This window comes from Penicillium argentinense, assembly GCF_028826775.1.
Source record: "Penicillium argentinense strain IBT 30761 chromosome Unknown utg000009l_segment0_segment0, whole genome shotgun sequence".
Lineage (NCBI taxonomy): Eukaryota > Fungi > Ascomycota > Eurotiomycetes > Eurotiales > Aspergillaceae > Penicillium > Penicillium argentinense.
In genome coordinates this window covers 3504536-3522434 of record NW_026622668.1, presented here as the reverse complement: position 1 = coordinate 3522434, position 17899 = coordinate 3504536, and the positions used below count along the sequence as shown (strand labels likewise).

The 17899-nt window shown below is 51.7% G+C and overlaps 7 protein-coding genes across 7 annotated transcripts; 4 read left to right on the top strand and 3 right to left on the bottom strand.

The window, feature by feature from the left end:
• Positions 1-1801: 1801 nt before the first annotated feature.
• Positions 1802-3184, top strand: N7532_008900 (uncharacterized protein; the record flags this gene model as incomplete). Its single annotated transcript, XM_056621391.1, has 1 exon — positions 1802-3184. The coding sequence occupies one exon, from the start codon at positions 1802-1804 to the stop codon at positions 3182-3184; it is 1383 nt and encodes a 460-aa protein (XP_056472197.1).
• A 1496-nt stretch (positions 3185-4680) lies between these two features.
• N7532_008899 (calmodulin) lies at positions 4681-5757 on the top strand (the record flags this gene model as incomplete). Its single annotated transcript, XM_056621390.1, has 3 exons — positions 4681-4683; positions 4841-4897; positions 5167-5757. 3 exons carry the CDS (start codon positions 4681-4683, stop codon positions 5755-5757), a joined length of 651 nt encoding a protein of 216 aa, XP_056472196.1.
• A 354-nt stretch (positions 5758-6111) lies between these two features.
• On the bottom strand, positions 6112-7122 carry N7532_008898 (uncharacterized protein; the record flags this gene model as incomplete). Its single annotated transcript, XM_056621389.1, has 2 exons — positions 6112-7054; positions 7109-7122. The coding sequence occupies 2 exons, from the start codon at positions 7120-7122 to the stop codon at positions 6112-6114; spliced, it is 957 nt and encodes a 318-aa protein (XP_056472195.1).
• Positions 7123-7995: 873 nt separating this feature from the next.
• On the bottom strand, positions 7996-9393 carry N7532_008897 (uncharacterized protein; the record flags this gene model as incomplete). Its single annotated transcript, XM_056621388.1, has 6 exons — positions 7996-8351; positions 8414-8475; positions 8527-8906; positions 8973-9043; positions 9100-9136; positions 9190-9393. The coding sequence occupies 6 exons, from the start codon at positions 9391-9393 to the stop codon at positions 7996-7998; spliced, it is 1110 nt and encodes a 369-aa protein (XP_056472194.1).
• A 1013-nt stretch (positions 9394-10406) lies between these two features.
• Positions 10407-12479, bottom strand: N7532_008896 (uncharacterized protein; the record flags this gene model as incomplete). The annotated part of the gene is made up of 3 exons (XM_056621387.1): positions 10407-10878; positions 10937-11226; positions 11283-12479. The coding sequence occupies 3 exons, from the start codon at positions 12477-12479 to the stop codon at positions 10407-10409; spliced, it is 1959 nt and encodes a 652-aa protein (XP_056472193.1).
• A 1520-nt stretch (positions 12480-13999) lies between these two features.
• On the top strand, positions 14000-15795 carry N7532_008895 (MDM34 family protein; the record flags this gene model as incomplete). Its single annotated transcript, XM_056621386.1, has 2 exons — positions 14000-14334; positions 14427-15795. The coding sequence occupies 2 exons, from the start codon at positions 14000-14002 to the stop codon at positions 15793-15795; spliced, it is 1704 nt and encodes a 567-aa protein (XP_056472192.1).
• Positions 15796-16280: 485 nt separating this feature from the next.
• N7532_008894 (CCDC47 family protein) lies at positions 16281-17689 on the top strand (the record flags this gene model as incomplete). The annotated part of the gene is made up of 3 exons (XM_056621385.1): positions 16281-16341; positions 16398-17265; positions 17323-17689. The coding sequence occupies 3 exons, from the start codon at positions 16281-16283 to the stop codon at positions 17687-17689; spliced, it is 1296 nt and encodes a 431-aa protein (XP_056472191.1).
• Between the last annotated feature and the right edge of the window lie 210 nt (positions 17690-17899).

Below are 17899 nucleotides of genomic sequence, written 5' to 3'. Positions count from 1 at the left end.
GCTCGGTACATCTACACAAACATCTGTGGCGGCTCCGTCATACGTTACTACTTGGATCGCGCTCGTCACTGTCTTGACATTTCTTTCCTGGGTTGTTGTCGAGGTCATCCCAGCGTTTCCTGACATCTTGTCCATATGCTCTTCGTTGTTCACGTCAGGACTTTGCTTTATATTCCACCCATTATGTGGCTGGTTCTTATCAAGAAGGGTGCTGGTTTTCGGCGCACAATATTAGAAGTGCGTTTTATAATGCGGTTGTTTTCCTCTTTGGAATGTTCGTTCTTGTTTGTGAGATATACGTCAACGTCGTCAACTTGATAAGCAGAATATTTGTTTGCGACCCACGGATTGTCTTTCTAACTATTGCCACTATCAGTTCCAAGAAAGCAGGGATGGCATTGTCGGAAGACCCTTTTCATGCACGACGACCTGATACACGCGATTGCTACAGATCTCGAGACAAATTTGGTCTAGGGGCACTATACCAACCCTTGTGAAGGGGCGTCATAGCGAATCTCTTTTGCGCGATAGTTCGTAATGTTTGTCTCAAAGGGATTCATCCCTACAGGTACGACAACGACACTGCCCCCTTTAGGCCCCTCTCCCTGGTGAGAACCGTCTGCAATCCGTCACGTTCAAGTTGGGTACGACGTTGGTATCATCGGGAGTGAGATCTCAAGTGTCATCCCGCCTGTCAACATGGGCGGAAGATCGTCCATCGCATCCAGCCCCAAAATGGCTGGTCGCGAACAAGATCAGGCGGAATGATTCTTATTATGTATCTTGAATGAAACCATTTGCGATAAAGCGTTGAATAGAATCCTGACTGCGAAAAAGATACATCCTATGATGACCCCAGATACAAGAACGGGTAAGACAAGATCCGGACAGGGACTCAAGGGCGTCAGAAAAAGGGCACCTGCCCGCGAAACGAAGCAGCTATGACCAGCAGTTCGTAACCCTTTCCGCGAAAAGAGGTCATTTGCCTTTCTGGCTCATGCCCAACAGAGATGAGGGAAGATAAGGTCGCGAGATAGTGATCTGGTGCCAGCACAGAAAATGACGTAGCCACCTGGACACTGGCCATTCCTGTGTAACACTGCCAATCTCAAACATGCACCCACGGGGCACTTGCCCAATCTAGGGAGAGATATTCGGCGAATTCTGCGGTGGAACTCAACGTCTTTGTTGCGTCGTGGGTTTACTAGCATCCAGGATTCATTTTTTCCCTCGTTGACGCTAGAACCCCACCTTGATATTGGAGTAAACAACTTGAACTAGCGCTCCAGAATAGGAAAATCCAGTTCAGTCCATAAATGACACCCACGTGTCGGCCCTCGCTCGGCCCCCCCCTAACGTGCAGAAGCAAAAATGCCCGTCATGCACAAGCCAGACCGCTATGTTAGTGGAACCTGGCATGCAGGGCTGCAGGTGAACACGTCGCGTGCATCTCAACGGCTGCCCTGAGCCCCAGATCTCGTTTCATCTTAGATCTTGCCTAAGCACCCCCGTCATTCCTTTATTAATAGATCTCCGATCGCAGATTTCCTTCTATGCACACTAACTTTTTTTCATTACACCGCACTATAGAATGGGTCTTGCCCGGTCGGACGAGGAGACTTGGCCTCTCCTCCAGAGCCGTTGTGGCCCGGAGTATGGCGACTCGGGCGGAACGGCCCATGAAACCAGGTCATTCTGGTCTCGATTTCGCCAACCATCGGTATTACTCTTTTATTCCTTCCTGAGACTCAGTTGTTGATTCCCAATGCCATATTAACCACAGCCAACATGGATTATCTCCATGTTCCTCATTTACATCCTCGTCTTCGGCGTCTTGACCGTCCCAGAGATGAATGCTATCTTCGCCCTGATCTGTCACCAACGATACTCCACGAGTCAACTAGACCATTCCAAATACAATGCTACGAATCTCTTCGAAGACCTAACCCAGTGCCTGGGTAACAAGCAAGCGCAATCTGATCTCTCGCGGTTCTTCATTTACGGCCAAACAACCGCCGGCCTTCTCGGTGCCGTTTCGACCCCCTTCCTCAGCTCACTGTCGGACCGCGTCGGTCGCAAACCTTTCCTGGCTTTAACCGCTATGGGACCATTGATTTATGAATCTCTCCTCCTCACCATCCTTCGATACCCGGATTATATCGATCTACATTGGCTCCTGGTGGGATACGCCATAGAGGGTCTCAGCGGCGCAGTCATTACAGCGACGGCCCTGTCCCAAGCATATGTTACCGACCTTGTGCCGCCGAACAAACGAGCACGACTCTTCAGTTATCTGCAGGCCGCCATCTCTTTTTCTTTGGCTCTGGGACCCATCATTTCTGGGGTCCTACTAGCGGCTTCGAATCCATTCCAGCTCATCTACAAGCTTGCCATCTGCACCCATATATGTCTCGCATTCGCTTTCCTCTTCCTCCTGCCAGAGTCACGCCGACCCAAGCCTGATGGTACAACCAGTCAAGATGACTTGACCCAGGAACTACCTCGGAAGGAAAACTGTGTCAGTCTCGTGTTCTCGTCACTAAAGGCAATACGTGCATCAAGCGCGGCGCGTCAGAAGAATATGGCTATCCTAGCAACTGTGGATTTCTGCATCTTCGGGATCCTTATGGGTATCTACTCTCTCCAGCTCGCATACACCGCATACTTGTTCCACTGGGAACCTAGCACCCAGAGCTTCGCCCTAGCTCTTTTCTCATCATGGAGCATCTTGATACTTGTCCTGCTATTCCCTGCAGCCATGATGCTAGTCCGCCGATGGGGCAGAAGAATGAGCCCCTCAAGCTTGTCTTCTGTGTTGAATTTCGGAGAGGTAGGCGCCATCAAAGTCTGTTTGGCGCTGCAATGCCTAGGCTATATCGGGATAGCCTTTTCTCGGTACCCGGGCTCTTTCATCATTTCTTCTCTACTTGTTGCATCGGCTGCGCCTGTGGCCCCTCTTCTAACATCCTGCCTGACATCTCATGTGCCCAGCGACCAATCCGGCCAACTTCTCGGGCTTTTGAGTTTCCTGCATTCTATCGCTCGAGTCGTCCTGCCCGCGATAATGAGTGCTACGTATAGCATGACGGTGGGATATTCCCCGGCGCCTTTATTTATACTACTAGCGTGCATTGCGTGCCTTTCACTTTTGGCGACCATGTGCATCAAGACAAACGTGTTATGAGTTATGATTTATGACTAGTTATAGAGATGGGCTGGTTTTATTCGCTCAATAGACGAGCATTGAATCATTACTTTGACTATACGGATGATTGGCAAACATTAAGACGTTCTATCTGAACTCAGATCACCTACAACTTGGCCGAGAATCGTACTCGCTTTCGTCTCGGCTTTTTCTCTATCGCTACCCTTTTCTGTGGGCTTCAAGGGTATCTGACAGGCAACATCTTATCAACAAGATCTGACTCGATATAGGTTGCTCACCCACGCAGGCGGGTTGCCACGTGGAGACTGCTACGAACGTCACGCGCCCTGAACCACATGCCCAATCCGGGCAATGCCGTACCCGCCCGAAAGTACTTGGAAAGGTCTACTGAACCTATCGATTAGAGCCGCACGAACTCCGTGATCAACACACTCGCTAATTTTATAGATTGCTCTTGCGCTATTGGGCTGGTCATACTGGCTTTTCCATATTCAGTTAGTTTCACCTCGGCGTACACTTCATCCCCCTCGTGGTCTTCCATCCCAGGGTATCCATGTTGCCTGCTTTTGGTTGAGTAGATCAACGTCATTCTGTGTCTTTTCCGTTTCACATAGAGTGCAGCTTTTCGTGGAGAAGGTGGATCTTGCTGTCCCGTGGGAACTGAGTATTTTTATCTGACTTCCTTATAGCAGGTGACTTCACTACCGTTTTCACCTGACGGAAGGTAAAAAGAAAGAAAATGGATATTCACATTCGACGTAACACTTTTTGAGATGATCATACCTCCTATAATTACATTTACTAGTAGTTCACTTTCGACGTCACACAAGTCGCCTAGGGAAGATGATGTCCGGTGGAGTGCGCGGGGTATATCTGGTGTAAGCGTCCAGCTCTACAGATCTCAAAGCCCTCGGTAAACAAGACAAAAACCTCGGGGCCCAACCGAGTACCCTACGTCTAGAGTGGCAGCATTATGCTTTCCGTGGGAAGTAGCCTGACGGAGTCAGCTGCGGGGTCGATAACACCACCGGCTCGAATACGCAGAAAGGTTGGCTGCAGTTATAGTCTTGGCCGATGCTAGCGGGACGGCTGAGGCCAAACACCAAGCTTTTGGTGATCCGCCTGGCGTCGTCAGCGCTGGATGTCACCTTATAGACACAGCATGGAGGGCAATAGAGCCACGGGGGATAGGTGCGATAACCGAGTCCGCCTGGGGGCCAAAAAAGACGCCCCTGTGCAGCTGTCAAGACCCGCCTTTCAGCTGAGTTGGGAAGATGCAGCAGGCGTGTCGCAGTCGGTAGTAAATCAACCCACGGCGAGTCCGTACAGGTCACGTTTTAGGTCTGACCGCCCGCGACCCTGGTGGCGGTGATTGGACGACAGCAGCCGCCCGGTGTTGTTCTGCCTGCCCGTAAGGCTGGTCTTCCCCTTAACTTCCTCCCCACCATAACTCCATTGACCCCTCTCCGTCCGTTTTTATCACCCTTTCACCACCTCCGACCACACCGATCACCATGGTATGTTCCAAGCTCAATCTGGAATCTGGATCTGGATGTATCGCCATCCATTCGACTGCTCTGAATCGAGTTGGTCGGACTCGGGCCTCCCCGCAACCCGGGACGCCCACTGTTGATCTGGACACTCGTGACTGACAGCGCCATCGTACCCGTCTAGGCCGATTCTCTTACCGAAGAGCAAGTTTCCGAGTACAAGGAGGCGTTCTCCCTGTTCGTGAGTGCTCCCATACGATGATTGGAGACGTGGATTTGGATCAATTTAGCTGACGGGTTATTTCGCGATCGCTAGGACAAAGATGGAGATGGTGAGTTTCACACCCTGGACGAAAACTCCGAGCACACGGAATGCCCTGTTGGCGAGGAAGTCCATGACGGGCAGAGTTCCTTGCTGGCAGGCAACTTCCGAAGATTAAAGCCCTCGATCGCAGTGAGAGCGTGGAGTCCTTGGATCTCCTGGACTACATCGATCTCCCTGACAATCAGGACGAACGTGTTCTTTGGAACGACTGCCACAATTTGCCTCATGACGAAGGAAACAGCTCGCTAAATCCTCCTTCTTATACAGGCCAAATCACCACCAAGGAGCTCGGCACCGTCATGCGCTCTCTTGGCCAGAACCCCTCCGAGTCCGAGCTGCAGGATATGATCAACGAGGTCGATGCTGACAACAACGGCACCATTGATTTCCCTGGTAAGAGCTCCACCGCCGCCGCTACGACTACGGTCGGGTGCGCACAAGCACGGACGGACACAACCACTGACACTGCGCGCAAAGAGTTCCTCACCATGATGGCCCGCAAGATGAAGGACACCGACTCCGAGGAGGAGATCCGCGAGGCGTTCAAGGTGTTTGACCGCGACAACAACGGTTTCATCTCTGCCGCTGAACTGCGCCACGTCATGACCTCCATCGGCGAAAAGCTGACCGACGACGAGGTGGACGAGATGATCCGCGAGGCCGACCAGGACGGCGACGGCCGTATCGACTGTACGACCCCCTCCCTCCCCACACCCCCACCTGAGCTCACTCAGATACTAATATTCCTGCAGACAACGAGTTCGTTCAGCTTATGATGCAAAAGTAAACCTCTCACGTCGCCATGTGTTTCCATCTTTAGCTGAAGTCGCGATTTTCCAAACGAGGTTATTTCTTCTTTCCTATTGTCTTCCATTTCAGTTCCCCGATACCGGTCTCTGTAGTCTATGCCTTTGAACGCGGCTCAACTGTGACTCTTCATGATCAAGCGTGCACTTTGGAAAGCAGGTAATGAGGAGATAAGGGTGAAAGAGTGGGATGCGGTTCATAGTACACCTATGAATGATATTCTACTGAAACGAGCAGTCCAAAACGCTGCACCGTACTTAAATTGCATCCGATCCCTTGCCAGTCGCTCCCTTTCTTTCTACCCTAGGGTAGTCGCAGAAAAATCACCGGTTAAACCGCAAAACCTCCATGTACTGCCTAGCAACGTCCACCCCAGCCTGCGGATCCGGATCTTGCTCGGTCGAATCGCTTAATCCCAGCTTCTTAAGGATAGCATCTCCCCTTTGAGCCCGTTTGTCAAAAACATGCTTCCCACTCTTGACCTTCGCCAACTGCTCCTTCACCTCACTCCCAACCCCAGGAACCAGAATAGCCTCCTTAGCCCCCTCAACCCCCAACCTCTGCCAAAACTCGCGAATAAGCAAAGCCGTAGCCGCATACTCCGCATCGACATCAGCATCCTCAAGCGCAGAGAAGGACACATCAACGCCAGAATCGGAATTCTCTCCATTACTCGCAACGGTCGCAGTAAAAGAATCAATCATCGACGGACCACGCCATTCAATCTCAACAAGCGTCCCACGTGCCCGAAGCGACGGAAAAGTCTGACGAACATCACCGACTCGCACGCGGAAGTCGCCCACATCGTAATAAACACCGTTCGGCACCGTGAGCGTCAACCGGTGAGCCCAGAAGGGCTGGCAAGCGTACGAAAAATGCTGGAACATGGTTTTGCAGGCTGAGTGCGACATCGTCGCCATGATCATGGGCAAAGTATCACCTGCGTTCGTCGCGGGCATTGCTGAAGGTACGGGCGAAGCTGCGTTAGGCGGGTGGAATGGTTTTTCCAGTGGCTCGGATGTGTAGATGAAACCGTGGTTTTTGTAGTGGCTTAATGAGAGGAATTGCATCCATCGTGGCTTTGGAGGTTTCTCATTGGGGTTTGTGTGTGGGAGCAGGCCCGGTGTGTCGCGCATGATCTTTTGTTCCATGACCCACCGGCCGATGGGGATGAGGTCTGCTTCTTTGAAAGTTGATTTTAGACGCTGTGTTATGTGCTCCATTGCACTTGGGGTGGTTGAAGTTGTAGCAGGGATGAAGTAGACTCTGTGCTAGTTAGTAATATGTTGGAAGACCATGGCGTGTCCATCTCACACTTACCCTGTGATCGGCATCTTGATGGTTGGCCTGCCTGTGGCAGAGCTTGATATGAAATTGAGTGCGAGTAGTCGTTGCAGTCTTTCGTAGTGCTCTGGAGCGCCTCTCCGCCCACTGGCTGGGCTGGGTGGCTTGGTGGTAAAGGCGCGATCTCAAATTCCGATTGAGCTAGATTTCAAGTGTAGCACTGCGTGCCTTCAATCATGCGCTTTGGTCAGGGACCGTCCTAGAATAGAGCACTGCTCTCTCAAAGACAGGCTGCTTTGATTTGACTGTTCGGGCTGATCACAAGTGGTGTGTACAGTCCGAGGCTTTGGGATCTATTGTGGACTTAGCATGGGGTACAGGAGGAGGAGAGCGGTAAATAATGCCTACCAGGCAGATTAGTGGAGTGCGTCTGTCGATGTTACTCACTTGAAGTGGTTGACCGAATCCAATCGGAGTGGTGAAGCCGCCGCGACTGATGCCGAGTGCAAACAGAGCAAACACATATGTCCTCGAAAGGCCGACAGTACAGCAGCAAGAGCAGAACTCAGCCCCAATTTTTGTCCCAAGGAAAAAGAAAATAGGATGTTTTCGCAAAGTGAGAAATATGTATCTTGGTTGAAAGTCATTCAGCGTGGATCAATGCTGTTCTACTATGCAAACTACTAGAGCTAAAGTGAACTTTCGTTGATGACACTCTTTCGGCCACTGCGAAGGAATTTGGAAGTGGGGTATTTTTATAACGAGTCTACACGAGGTCGACTTGTCCTAAGGAAAAGCTGTCCCACCATAAATTTGGGCCGTATTGCTGTACCCTGTTTCAAATGGTAATCAAGTATACGTCATGGAGGCAATAAGAAGTAAAAACATGTAAGAATTGATTTTTCAGTACATGATGCTCTGCATCAAACTTTCCTATCATTGACACTAACATCAGTAGTCACCTGAATTCCAGCATGTATAATATGCTCCTGTGACCCATTGGCACTGACTTGCACATCGCCATGGCCCTTGCCCATGATTGCTTTCAATTTATGGCTATTATTCGGCTCGATTGATAGAGTATTCCACGTCCGATGACTTGAAGTGCCATATGTATTCGACGGACCAGTGGTGTTGTCTTTGTTGCTAGGGAGACCCAGCATACGCTGCAGTCTCGGGAAGCGGTAGCTGATCAGGGTGTTGAATGAGGGAATGCATGCGATAAAAATGGCGACGGCAACTTCCACACAAGACCAATTCGTCGCATTGACCATCGACCCTAAAAAGAGGTTCCGCTAGTTAGACTCGACCCAAGTAGTGAAAGCATGTGGTTTGTCTTACAGGTATGGTCTACCTGGAAAGGATTCAGGTAACAGATTCGGATTATACTTGTCATGCATACACTAGTCGTCGGGTTAGTCAGATCCAATCATCTCATGAGGCAAAGCACTCACAGAAGACCCAGACTGAACATTATCACTAGTCCCACTCGCTTGCCCACCGGCATCCTTAACTGGACAAGCTTTGGAATCGGCATAGTGAACAAGGCCAGGTCACTGGCGAGTTTGACGGCGAAATTGGCGTAGTAGAATGTGTTCATGTCGACGCAGGTCCCTTTGACAAGACCTGTGGCATCCCAGGCCTTGTGAACAGGAGTGCATTGGAAAAGCACGACCAGGGCTTCGGCAATAGTCTGCGCCACGATAATGGCTAGAAGCCACCAGCAGGCGATCCGGAATTTTTTTCCTGGGAAGATGTGGAGATAAAGTAGGCAAAAGGACATTTTGATTGTCCCGAGAGCGAGGACGTAGGCGAGCATAGTCACGAAGTCAAGCTGTGTTGAATATGCTGAGTTAATGGGATGTAATATGGACTTAGTTCATTATCAGCTTCATCGTACCTTGAGGAACATGGCCCGGTCGCTGAAGCTTGATACTGTTCCGATGTGCTTGCCGAATCCATATTTGGTCACTTTGTAGGAGAGTCAGGCACCATCTGTGAGTATTTGCATCTGCAAGTAAACTTACTCAACATCACAGTGAAGCACAAAACAAAGGTGAAGACCTATAGAATGCATGAGTAGTCGATCAAGACGGAAAATGCAGATATAAGCGCACCCAACTAGCCATACAAATCACATCATCGATATTAATCCCGGTGAGATATCGCAGTCGAACAAAAAGCCGCACCAGCAACCCAACAGTCGCAAACACCAGCAACACAACATTGCAGGCAATAATTTCCGGAATCCGAGACTGCGCCAGATAAGCCTTGCGCTCCGCCGAAAGCTCTCTCGTCCAGATATTTTCCGCAGCTATCATGGCAAGAACCGACCAGCCGTCGAGGGTGCAAGCGAGATTCGAAAATGAAAAAGAAAAGCCGAGCCGGCAATCATGGTGTTTGTGAGGCACTGCCAGAGGGGGGTGGCCTCGGGATTTTTCTGTATGCAGTATCGACGCCGCTTGGGGCCTGTCAGCCGCGCGGGCTTGTTTCATCTCAGACCAGGGGAAGTTATTGGACAGATGAAATCGACGGCGCGAGGAACCTTGATCAGGCTGATACCTAGTCTCGGGAGTAGTTCGGGAGGTTAATCGCGAATGGTCCTTGAGTGGCTGGGGAGAACTGACACACCCCACATACGCACTCCACTCAGGGTCAGAGATAGATTGTTCTGCCTGTCGCATCCCGTGCCGCCAACCTTACCAGCACAGTGGGCTTTTTTTTACGCCTAAATAAGAATTGTTCAAGGTAGTGCCATTCTAAATTATTCTTCTAATATATTGTGGGAACTGTTAAAGAAAAGCGTTAATTTAACCTCATGGTCTTCACGTAAGCAGTGGAGATAGGAGACGGCGTGATGGTGGTGCTGATGTTGTAGGGTCTTCACGACCGGCTTGGGTGTGTAAAACCAAGTTGGAGCCTTGGAGACATTGTGATACTGTAGTACCCTGAAACAAGTCTATTCTCAGATCTAAACCTTAACACGACGGGCTCTGATGACAGTTGTAACAGCAAGTCAACACAACACCACAGTGCATTAGGAATGGAGATAACAGATTGAGCTTCAGTGTTCTCTCAGACTTCGAAATCTTTCTCGACCTACTGAATAGGTAGCATTGGTATCTTAAAATGCACGAAGAGACTGAAGGAATATCAAAATCGATACCGACGTTTTAATGCAAGCCAAATCTATGTTCAAAACTGCTATGCCATATCCAAACAATGCACCTGAAATGAATATCCCGAAATAAAAGAAATCATCACTCAAAAATCCAACCAGAACTCCATAGAAAATGCCCGTATAAAAATGCACAGTAAACACGAGATTCAACACCTACTCCTCATCAACAACCTCAAAGTCCTCAACAGTCAACCACTGCAAATGCATCGCATAAGCAACCAGGTCAGCAGCACAACACATGTCCTCGTCCCCATGTTCCATATCAAGAAGCTCCAGAACATTCAGCAATCTATCCTCAAGGGTCTGTTTAAGCTGAGCAATCTTAGAAGACAATCCCTTGTTCTGGCGCTCCTTCATCACGACGTCTGCATCACCGCTCGCCTTCGTCTTGGCACTGCCAAATTGATTGGTGGTCTTCCGGTTAGGCGAGCAGGGCGCAAGAGCCTGTCGTTGAGGCTGGGCTGGTTGCTTTGTAGGTTCTGGCTTGCGATTCTTGAGAAGGTTCTTCAGGAGGAAAAGGAGCCAGACGAGATTCGTGCGAGGCGCGTACTCGGCCCAGATACCCGGGATGTCGGGTGTTTTCTGGGTTTGTGAGGGTTCGCCTGTGTAGAGCGTGGCGCGCATACTGATTGGAAAGTTAGATCGATACATGCGACACAAGAGTACTGTAGGAGGGTACATACTATCTGTAGGTATCTCGAAGCAAAGCGTCATCCTCGTCCTGGCCAATCGCATCGAAGATCTTTTTCTTATCCAGATCTGATGAGGCGACCTCGCTCCAGCCCTCCGGATCACCGGGCAAATAGAGATCAGCGCGGGACAACGAGTAATCTATAATGGTAGTTTCGATGGAGCTAATACCGAATCCACTCGCGGAGGCCTGGCGGGCAATGACAAGCTCAGAAGGAGGCTCCATGGAGCCATCCGGTCTTGTAGAGCGGATGCAAACATTTCCCAGATGCAGATCGCGATGCTAGATTGTGTTAATCGGAGGCCCAGTTCACAATAGAACTTGGCAGGCTAACTCACCTCGAACATAGCATACTCCTCGGCACGAGTAAGCGCCATAGCCACACCCCAGAAAATATCATAAATCTGGAATATCGACGACCAGGTAAACTTCTCCAACTCACGCCCCGCATCGTCCATCTCCACAATCGCCCACAATTGTGAATCCGGATACGCCTTCTTACTGGCCGGGTTCGGATTCAAGCAATCATCCTTCGTCTTCTTATAGTAATCCCAGGCCTTTTGAAATGACTCCGGGAATCGACCCTGCACAACATGGATTTCTCGGAATCGAGCAAAGCCAGGAATCGGATCGAGGTACTTGAGCATCTTGGCCTCGGACACGATTTCCTCGATGGAAGTAAACTTCTTCGAGCCAGGTCCACTCTGCGCGCGCAGCGGAACGACCTTGAAGACGCCATCGCCGTAGGCCTTCAGCTTCGCCAGTTTGGATTTGGAGACCATTGGCCGGGCACCCTCTTCGTGCAGATGTAATTTGTAAACCTCTCCGTAGGAACCCTCCGCTAGCTTTACGACATGGAACATGTTTGCTGATCGAGAGGCCCATGTCTCGAATCGTTGAATGCTTTGCGACGCAATGGGGGATAGAGCTTCATCCAGTATAGGTCGCACGTAGTTGTTGGCTTTTGCGTCGTGGACGAATCCGGATGACCTGCGTCCGGTGGGTATCTTTTTTTGCGCGTGTCGTCCTTCTCGAGAAGAGGTTTCGCTTCGTGTCTGTTTCTTCATGTGTACTTTCCTTGGTGCCATAACCGGGACCCTAACTTCCACCATTTGCTCATAATATTTCGGTTTCGCGGGTTCTTCTTGTGAGGGCTCTTCGTCTGGGAGGTCTGTTGGCTGGGTCTCGGCGGTCGGCGCTGGCGATTCATCGAGGGATTCAGGCTCTGGTGTGCTGGCCTCTGGCTCCGACTCTGGCTCCTCCACGGCCTCTGTTTGTTCCGGCTCGGCCTCTGGTGTCGGAGTCGGCTCCTCGTTGATAGTCACGTCGGCCAACTTGGACTGAATAGCCTCGACGGCGGCATCGACTGAGCTGGATGCTTCGCGCGTCGGGCTCTTCTGGTCGAAAACAGCTTTGGCTGCATTGTTTCTTCGTTTCCCGTACACCTTCCGCTGGGCTACCGTCCTGGTGCTGGGTTTCTGGGACTGCATGGGTGTCGCGTGACCCACGCAGGGGGAGGGCGGCTTGGCCAGCATGGTCCCTGAGATTATGGGGAGGATTTGGATGCTGTATAGTGAGGCGGGACGGTTGATGAGTGGTGAAAGGATGAGGTTGAGCAAGGAGACTGAGACGGTCGTCGGTGCCAAAACGAGTAACGACCTTTATTGACTTTTGGCCTAAAGCGGTTTAGCGCTTTGTTGCCGCGGTGAGCTATTCCGCTCTCAGCCAATCACAGCCGTCTGTGCATAGTACTTTGCAGATCAGGATGTTTTTTGGAACAAAGTCAAGAAAGAAAGATACAGAGAGGATTAACAGCGACGACAAATCTGGGCAATTCATTTTATGTTCATGCGTGATGTTTTATTTCTTCTCGTCTTCAAGTCAGTGAACATTAATGTGGAGAGTTATACGATTATGATGGATCGGCAGGTGACACTTGCTTTGACATCGGCTTAATCTAATAGTGTGTGTCCGATGATCAAAAAATACTTTGGCCGGAGTCTCGAGGGCTGGAGGCTATTTCCAACATTGAACACTTTAATTTGGGATAGTCAAACTAAGTCTTTCAAGGCTGGATGCAGTGCGAGCACGTCATTATCTACTACACTATCGCCAAACACCCGTCAGCGAGATATATGCCTGGCCTGTCGACATGAGATGAACTCGACTCGGATGAAAACTGCTTCTTTCATCTAACCGGATCACTCATTAAAGATACAACGCAGCGGCCAACTTGTTGCTACGAGGCCCGCTGTTCAAAATCTGCGACGTCGCATTGTGATTGCCATTTTCGTCGATGGAGCTGAGATCATCCGTCTCCCGCGACGGCAAAACGAGAGCGTTTTTAAGACGTGCATTAGAGGACTCCACCTCCTCCAATAATCTGGAACAGTCCTCGACCGTCGCCTCTGCCACGATGAGACATGAATGAGGGCTGGACTCAGATGATCTGCAAGGACGCGGCCCTTTCTGGCCCGCGGTCGACCGCGTATCGTTTTAGTGCGTCGCAGGCCTCTCGATTTCGCGTCGAGCCCCTATCTTTTCCCCCGTAGACCTCGATCAGAGTGGACTGACCGTAGCGGACGCACTTATGCAGCAGCGCCGCCTCTGTAGGCAGAAGGTGGAACATGAATGGGCCGCGATCGCCCCAAGTGGGAATGTCCTCGGGGCTGGTCGGAAAGGGTGGAGTGTCGCCCTGCAAGAGCCGGAGGTGTGACGTACCAGCCCTTTCATACTGCAGCGCTGTCAGCGATGGGCAGAACAACGAAAAGAGAGTCAAAAGTAAAGTTAAACCGAGCAAAACAATGAAAGGAGATCAGTTGACGATGCGTTTGTTCGTAAATGCGTAGATTGCGCGAGAGGTTTGAAACGCAGAGTGTGGTCGGGGCACGCGAGGGCCTGTGACCTCGGGATTCCCTTTTTTTCACGTTCCTCTTTTCTCCTTTCGCCTTCGGCTTTGCCTCCCCCCCCCCCCTCGCTTCCATCCACGATCGCCTTTTTATTGTTGTTTTTTCCCTCGAGGCTTTCCGGTCGTGGTATTTCTCAATGCGCGGGCATGGCGTTCAACTTCAACTGGTCGCCGTTGATGGCGGACGCGAGTTTTTACTCGCGCGCCCAAGAACTGCTCACTGCCGCGCTTAATAAATCACCCAAACCACCCATCATCGTCGATGATATTATCGTCACCGAGCTCAACCTGGGCTCCATGCCCCCGAAACTCGAAATCTTGGAGATCGGCGATCTGGCCGAGGATCGCTTTCGCGGTATCTTCAAGATGTCCTATTCCGGCGACGCCTTCTTGACGCTCAAGACCCGAGTCCAAGCGAACCCGCTAAATACCTTCCTACTCACACGACCGGCTTTCGCATCACCACAACCATTAGCTGCTGCGTATGTATTTCCCCGGTTCGCGCACGATGGTGACACCAACCAACCGCGCAAGAATTTTCGTCGCCGGCGTGAACTGACCGTGTCGCATCTAGAACCCCACTCACCATTCCTCTCCAAATCACCCTCTCCGACTTCAAGCTCTCTGGTTTTGTGATCCTGGTCTTCTCGAAGCAAAAAGGAATTACAGTCGTATTCCGCAACGATCCGCTCGAATCCCTCAAGGTCTCCTCTACTTTCGATTCGATCCCCTTTGTGCGCGACTTCTTACAAAAAGAAATCGAAGCCCAACTACGAATTCTGTTTATGGACGAATTGCCAGCCATTATCCATCGCTTGTCGCTTCGGCTCTGGGTACCGGAATATCGCACGGGAGAAGAGAGCCAGAACCAAACAGACAATACAGAAGCTACATCAAGTGAGGGCCCTGGCCAAGACCCGTTGGCAAGCCCCCCGCAGGACCCCGTCGATTCACTTGGAAATGCGCTGAACGAATCTGAAATCGCGTCCCTATCACTGGACTCCTCTGTCGAGACACATTCCCTGTTTTCTCAAAAGAACCTTCTTCGCCTCGCCGCGCTTACCGACTCCCAACGGACCCTCTCGCTTTTCACCCCCTCCATCCAAGAGGTTGTATATCGAGCATGGACATCTCCCGCCGACCCCTGTGAATTTCCCGGCAGCGTCATTTCGCCTCTCAGCCCGGCACTTTCTCGAACTCATTCGCAGGTGGGCAGCCTGGCATCCTCCGTCCACGAGACCTCCAGCAATGTCTCCATCCAAAGCCGTCCTTCCCTGGGCAGCCACTCGCTCAGTAGCTATGGATTGAACGTAGGGGCTGGACGTCATTCAAAGGCCCATCAGCGAAAGCGCAAGAAGCGTGTTGTGGACCTGCGTCGTCCCAAGACGACCGATGATGCCATGAGCGTCAGCGATGACAGCTCGCTCAGAGAGTCAAGCAGCCCGCCATCCATCTACTCCGCGCCACTGCCCGTTGTCAACGAACAGAACGACGACCCAGTGACCCCCCCGCTTTCCCCCGAGACCGATTTGCACTTGCCATCGATTCCCGAGCGACACCGCATGAGCCTCTCGCGTCCGTCTCAACGCCGCACCGCCTCTGACCAGGGAGACCTCGGGTATTCCGTCGAAACAATTCGCCCCTCCAAGGGTGAGGATGTCGAAGCTACTCCCCGTGCTACCATGCGCGGTCACCAAGAGAAGGCCGAGGCCGGACCCTCGTCTGGCTCTGGCTCTGTCCAGCCACCACTTCCCGCCACCGTGCTTCCGCTCACCAAAGAAGAGACCGCGGCCGGCGACTCCGTCGATCCTTTGCTAGTCGAGCGACTGGCCGGCGAGATTGCTCGTCGCATGCGTGACGAGAAACTCATGGCGAACAACGCGTGCAGCAACTTTTGGAGTCGCGCGCACGACGATACACCACCACCGGCTTATGGCCACTAAGCGCAATGCGCATCTCCTGCCTTCCCTTCTCCTCTTCTCTACTCGAGCGAGCTCTCGAGACTTTCACGACCGTTACGACTTCTTTACTTATTTTTATATTCTTGGAAGCGGGCCTGTACAAAAATCGATTTTTGTGAAGTTTTTGGCGTCTCGTTTCATTGTGTTGAGGGTTTCATTTTCTTTTTTTCGTTGATACCACACTCATTCGAGTAATTTCGTGTATTATCTTGGGATCTGGGATGCATTGTGATATAGGAACGGATATGGACATTGATTTCGCTTTTTATTCTGTGCCTCTGTATTCTGTAATTGCAACTGTAGATGGTTCTAACTGTCAAAGTGGGATGGCAGTTCTGGCAAGTCGGGCCGATCGCAGGAAAACTGGAGAATTCGTGGGGGCGCTAGAGCCAAGCCCAGCTTAGCTCCGCACCTCGTTTCTCTCAACCTCCTTTCCTTTTCACCCATCATCGTGTCTTCATCCAACCATGGCGGGCGTGTTCAAGAACGTGTTCGGCTCCCAGAGCTCGGGAGCTGCCAGTGACGATGGTAAGTCGCCCATGTGCCAATGGCCCCGCGCTCCCATCTAACCATCCTCCTCCCAGACTTCGCCGATTTCGTCGAGGCCCCGAACCCGTCGCCTGCGTCTCTCGTCGCCGATACCACCACTGTCCCGGCCTACAGCACGTCCGGTGCCGTCCCCTACACAAAATGGTACCGGGTGTGGGAGCGCACCTCCCCCAAGGACTTCATGCAGGAGGCCATGATCATGCCCTTCATCCTGCTGATTGTGATTTTCCATGTCTGGGGTACGCGGAAGAACCGGCGCAAGGCGCGGGACTGGGCCAAAGCCCACATCCCCGCGCTGCAGAAGGAGTTTGCTGTCGTTGGCTTCGATGGCATTGCGCGCCCGGCGGAGGATGACTCCGTCTCCGTGGAGCTGGTCAACCCCGAGAGCCTGCTGAAGGAGCGGGCCGCGAACGAGTTCGCGGCGTACGCTACCGGACGCCAGAATGTCGCTTTCCTCGACATTGCGCTCAAGATGCCTAAGCGTTACAACCCGATCACCTACTTCATGGAATATATCTTCAGCTTCTTTTTTGAGAGCTGGGAGGCTCCTGCCCAGAAGTATGAGGCTCTGATGTACGCTTTCGATGGCAAGGAGAAGGATCTGATCCCCGTTCTGGGCAAGGATACCTCTACACTCAAGGTCAACCAGTCGACTTACGATGGCTTCATCTGGGCTGTTGTTCACAAGAGCCACATGCGCAAGTTCCGTACTGAGCGCTACGATGCGTCCATGACTTTCTCCAAGGACCACCCTAGGCTCCCGTCCTGGGTGACTGTGATGTCTGAAAGCGCCGAGATCACCGAGAACCTGCTCACCGCGGACCTGGCTCAAGCCATTGAGAAGGCTGGCCATGACTTTGAGTACCTCATTGTCACCGACCAGCCCATTGACAAGCCGACCAAGTAAGTAGTGTATGATGTCCAATGAATGGATAGCGACAACAAGCTCACAACTACTAGGATCGAGGAGACCACCCCGAAGAAGCGCATGCAGCTGTCGGTCAACCTTGCCTCCGATTACGCCTCGACCCTGCCCCTCTTCAACCAGTTCTTGCGCCTGACCGACCGACTCGTTCAAGTGGCCCACTGGCGCGGCGAGGTCATGCGCAAGGTCCGCAACACCCGCGAGGAGGAGATCAAGAAGCTGCGCCGGGTCGAGGAGGAAGAGAAGGCCGAGGAGCGCAAGCTGGCCGCCGAGAAGGTCAAGAAAGAGGAGCGTGAGCGTATCCTGCGCGGCATGACCGCCGAGGAGCAGCGCAAGTTCCTGGAGCGCGAGAGCCAGAAGGGCCAGCGCAAGTCGATGAAGAAGTACAGCCGCAAGGGCTAGATGACTTCATGCTGGAATGGTGCGTCGGGGGAAAATTTTCACCTTTCATTCCACTCTCATTACGTCTTGATCCGATTGACAATTAAAAGCCGGACTGGATGTGCCGAGAGGGGGGAAACTGTTTTACTGTATCCTTTTTTGATACCTTTGGTCCCCATATGTACTCATATCTGATTCCGTACCGCGATCTCGGAGGTGGCTTTTTGTCTT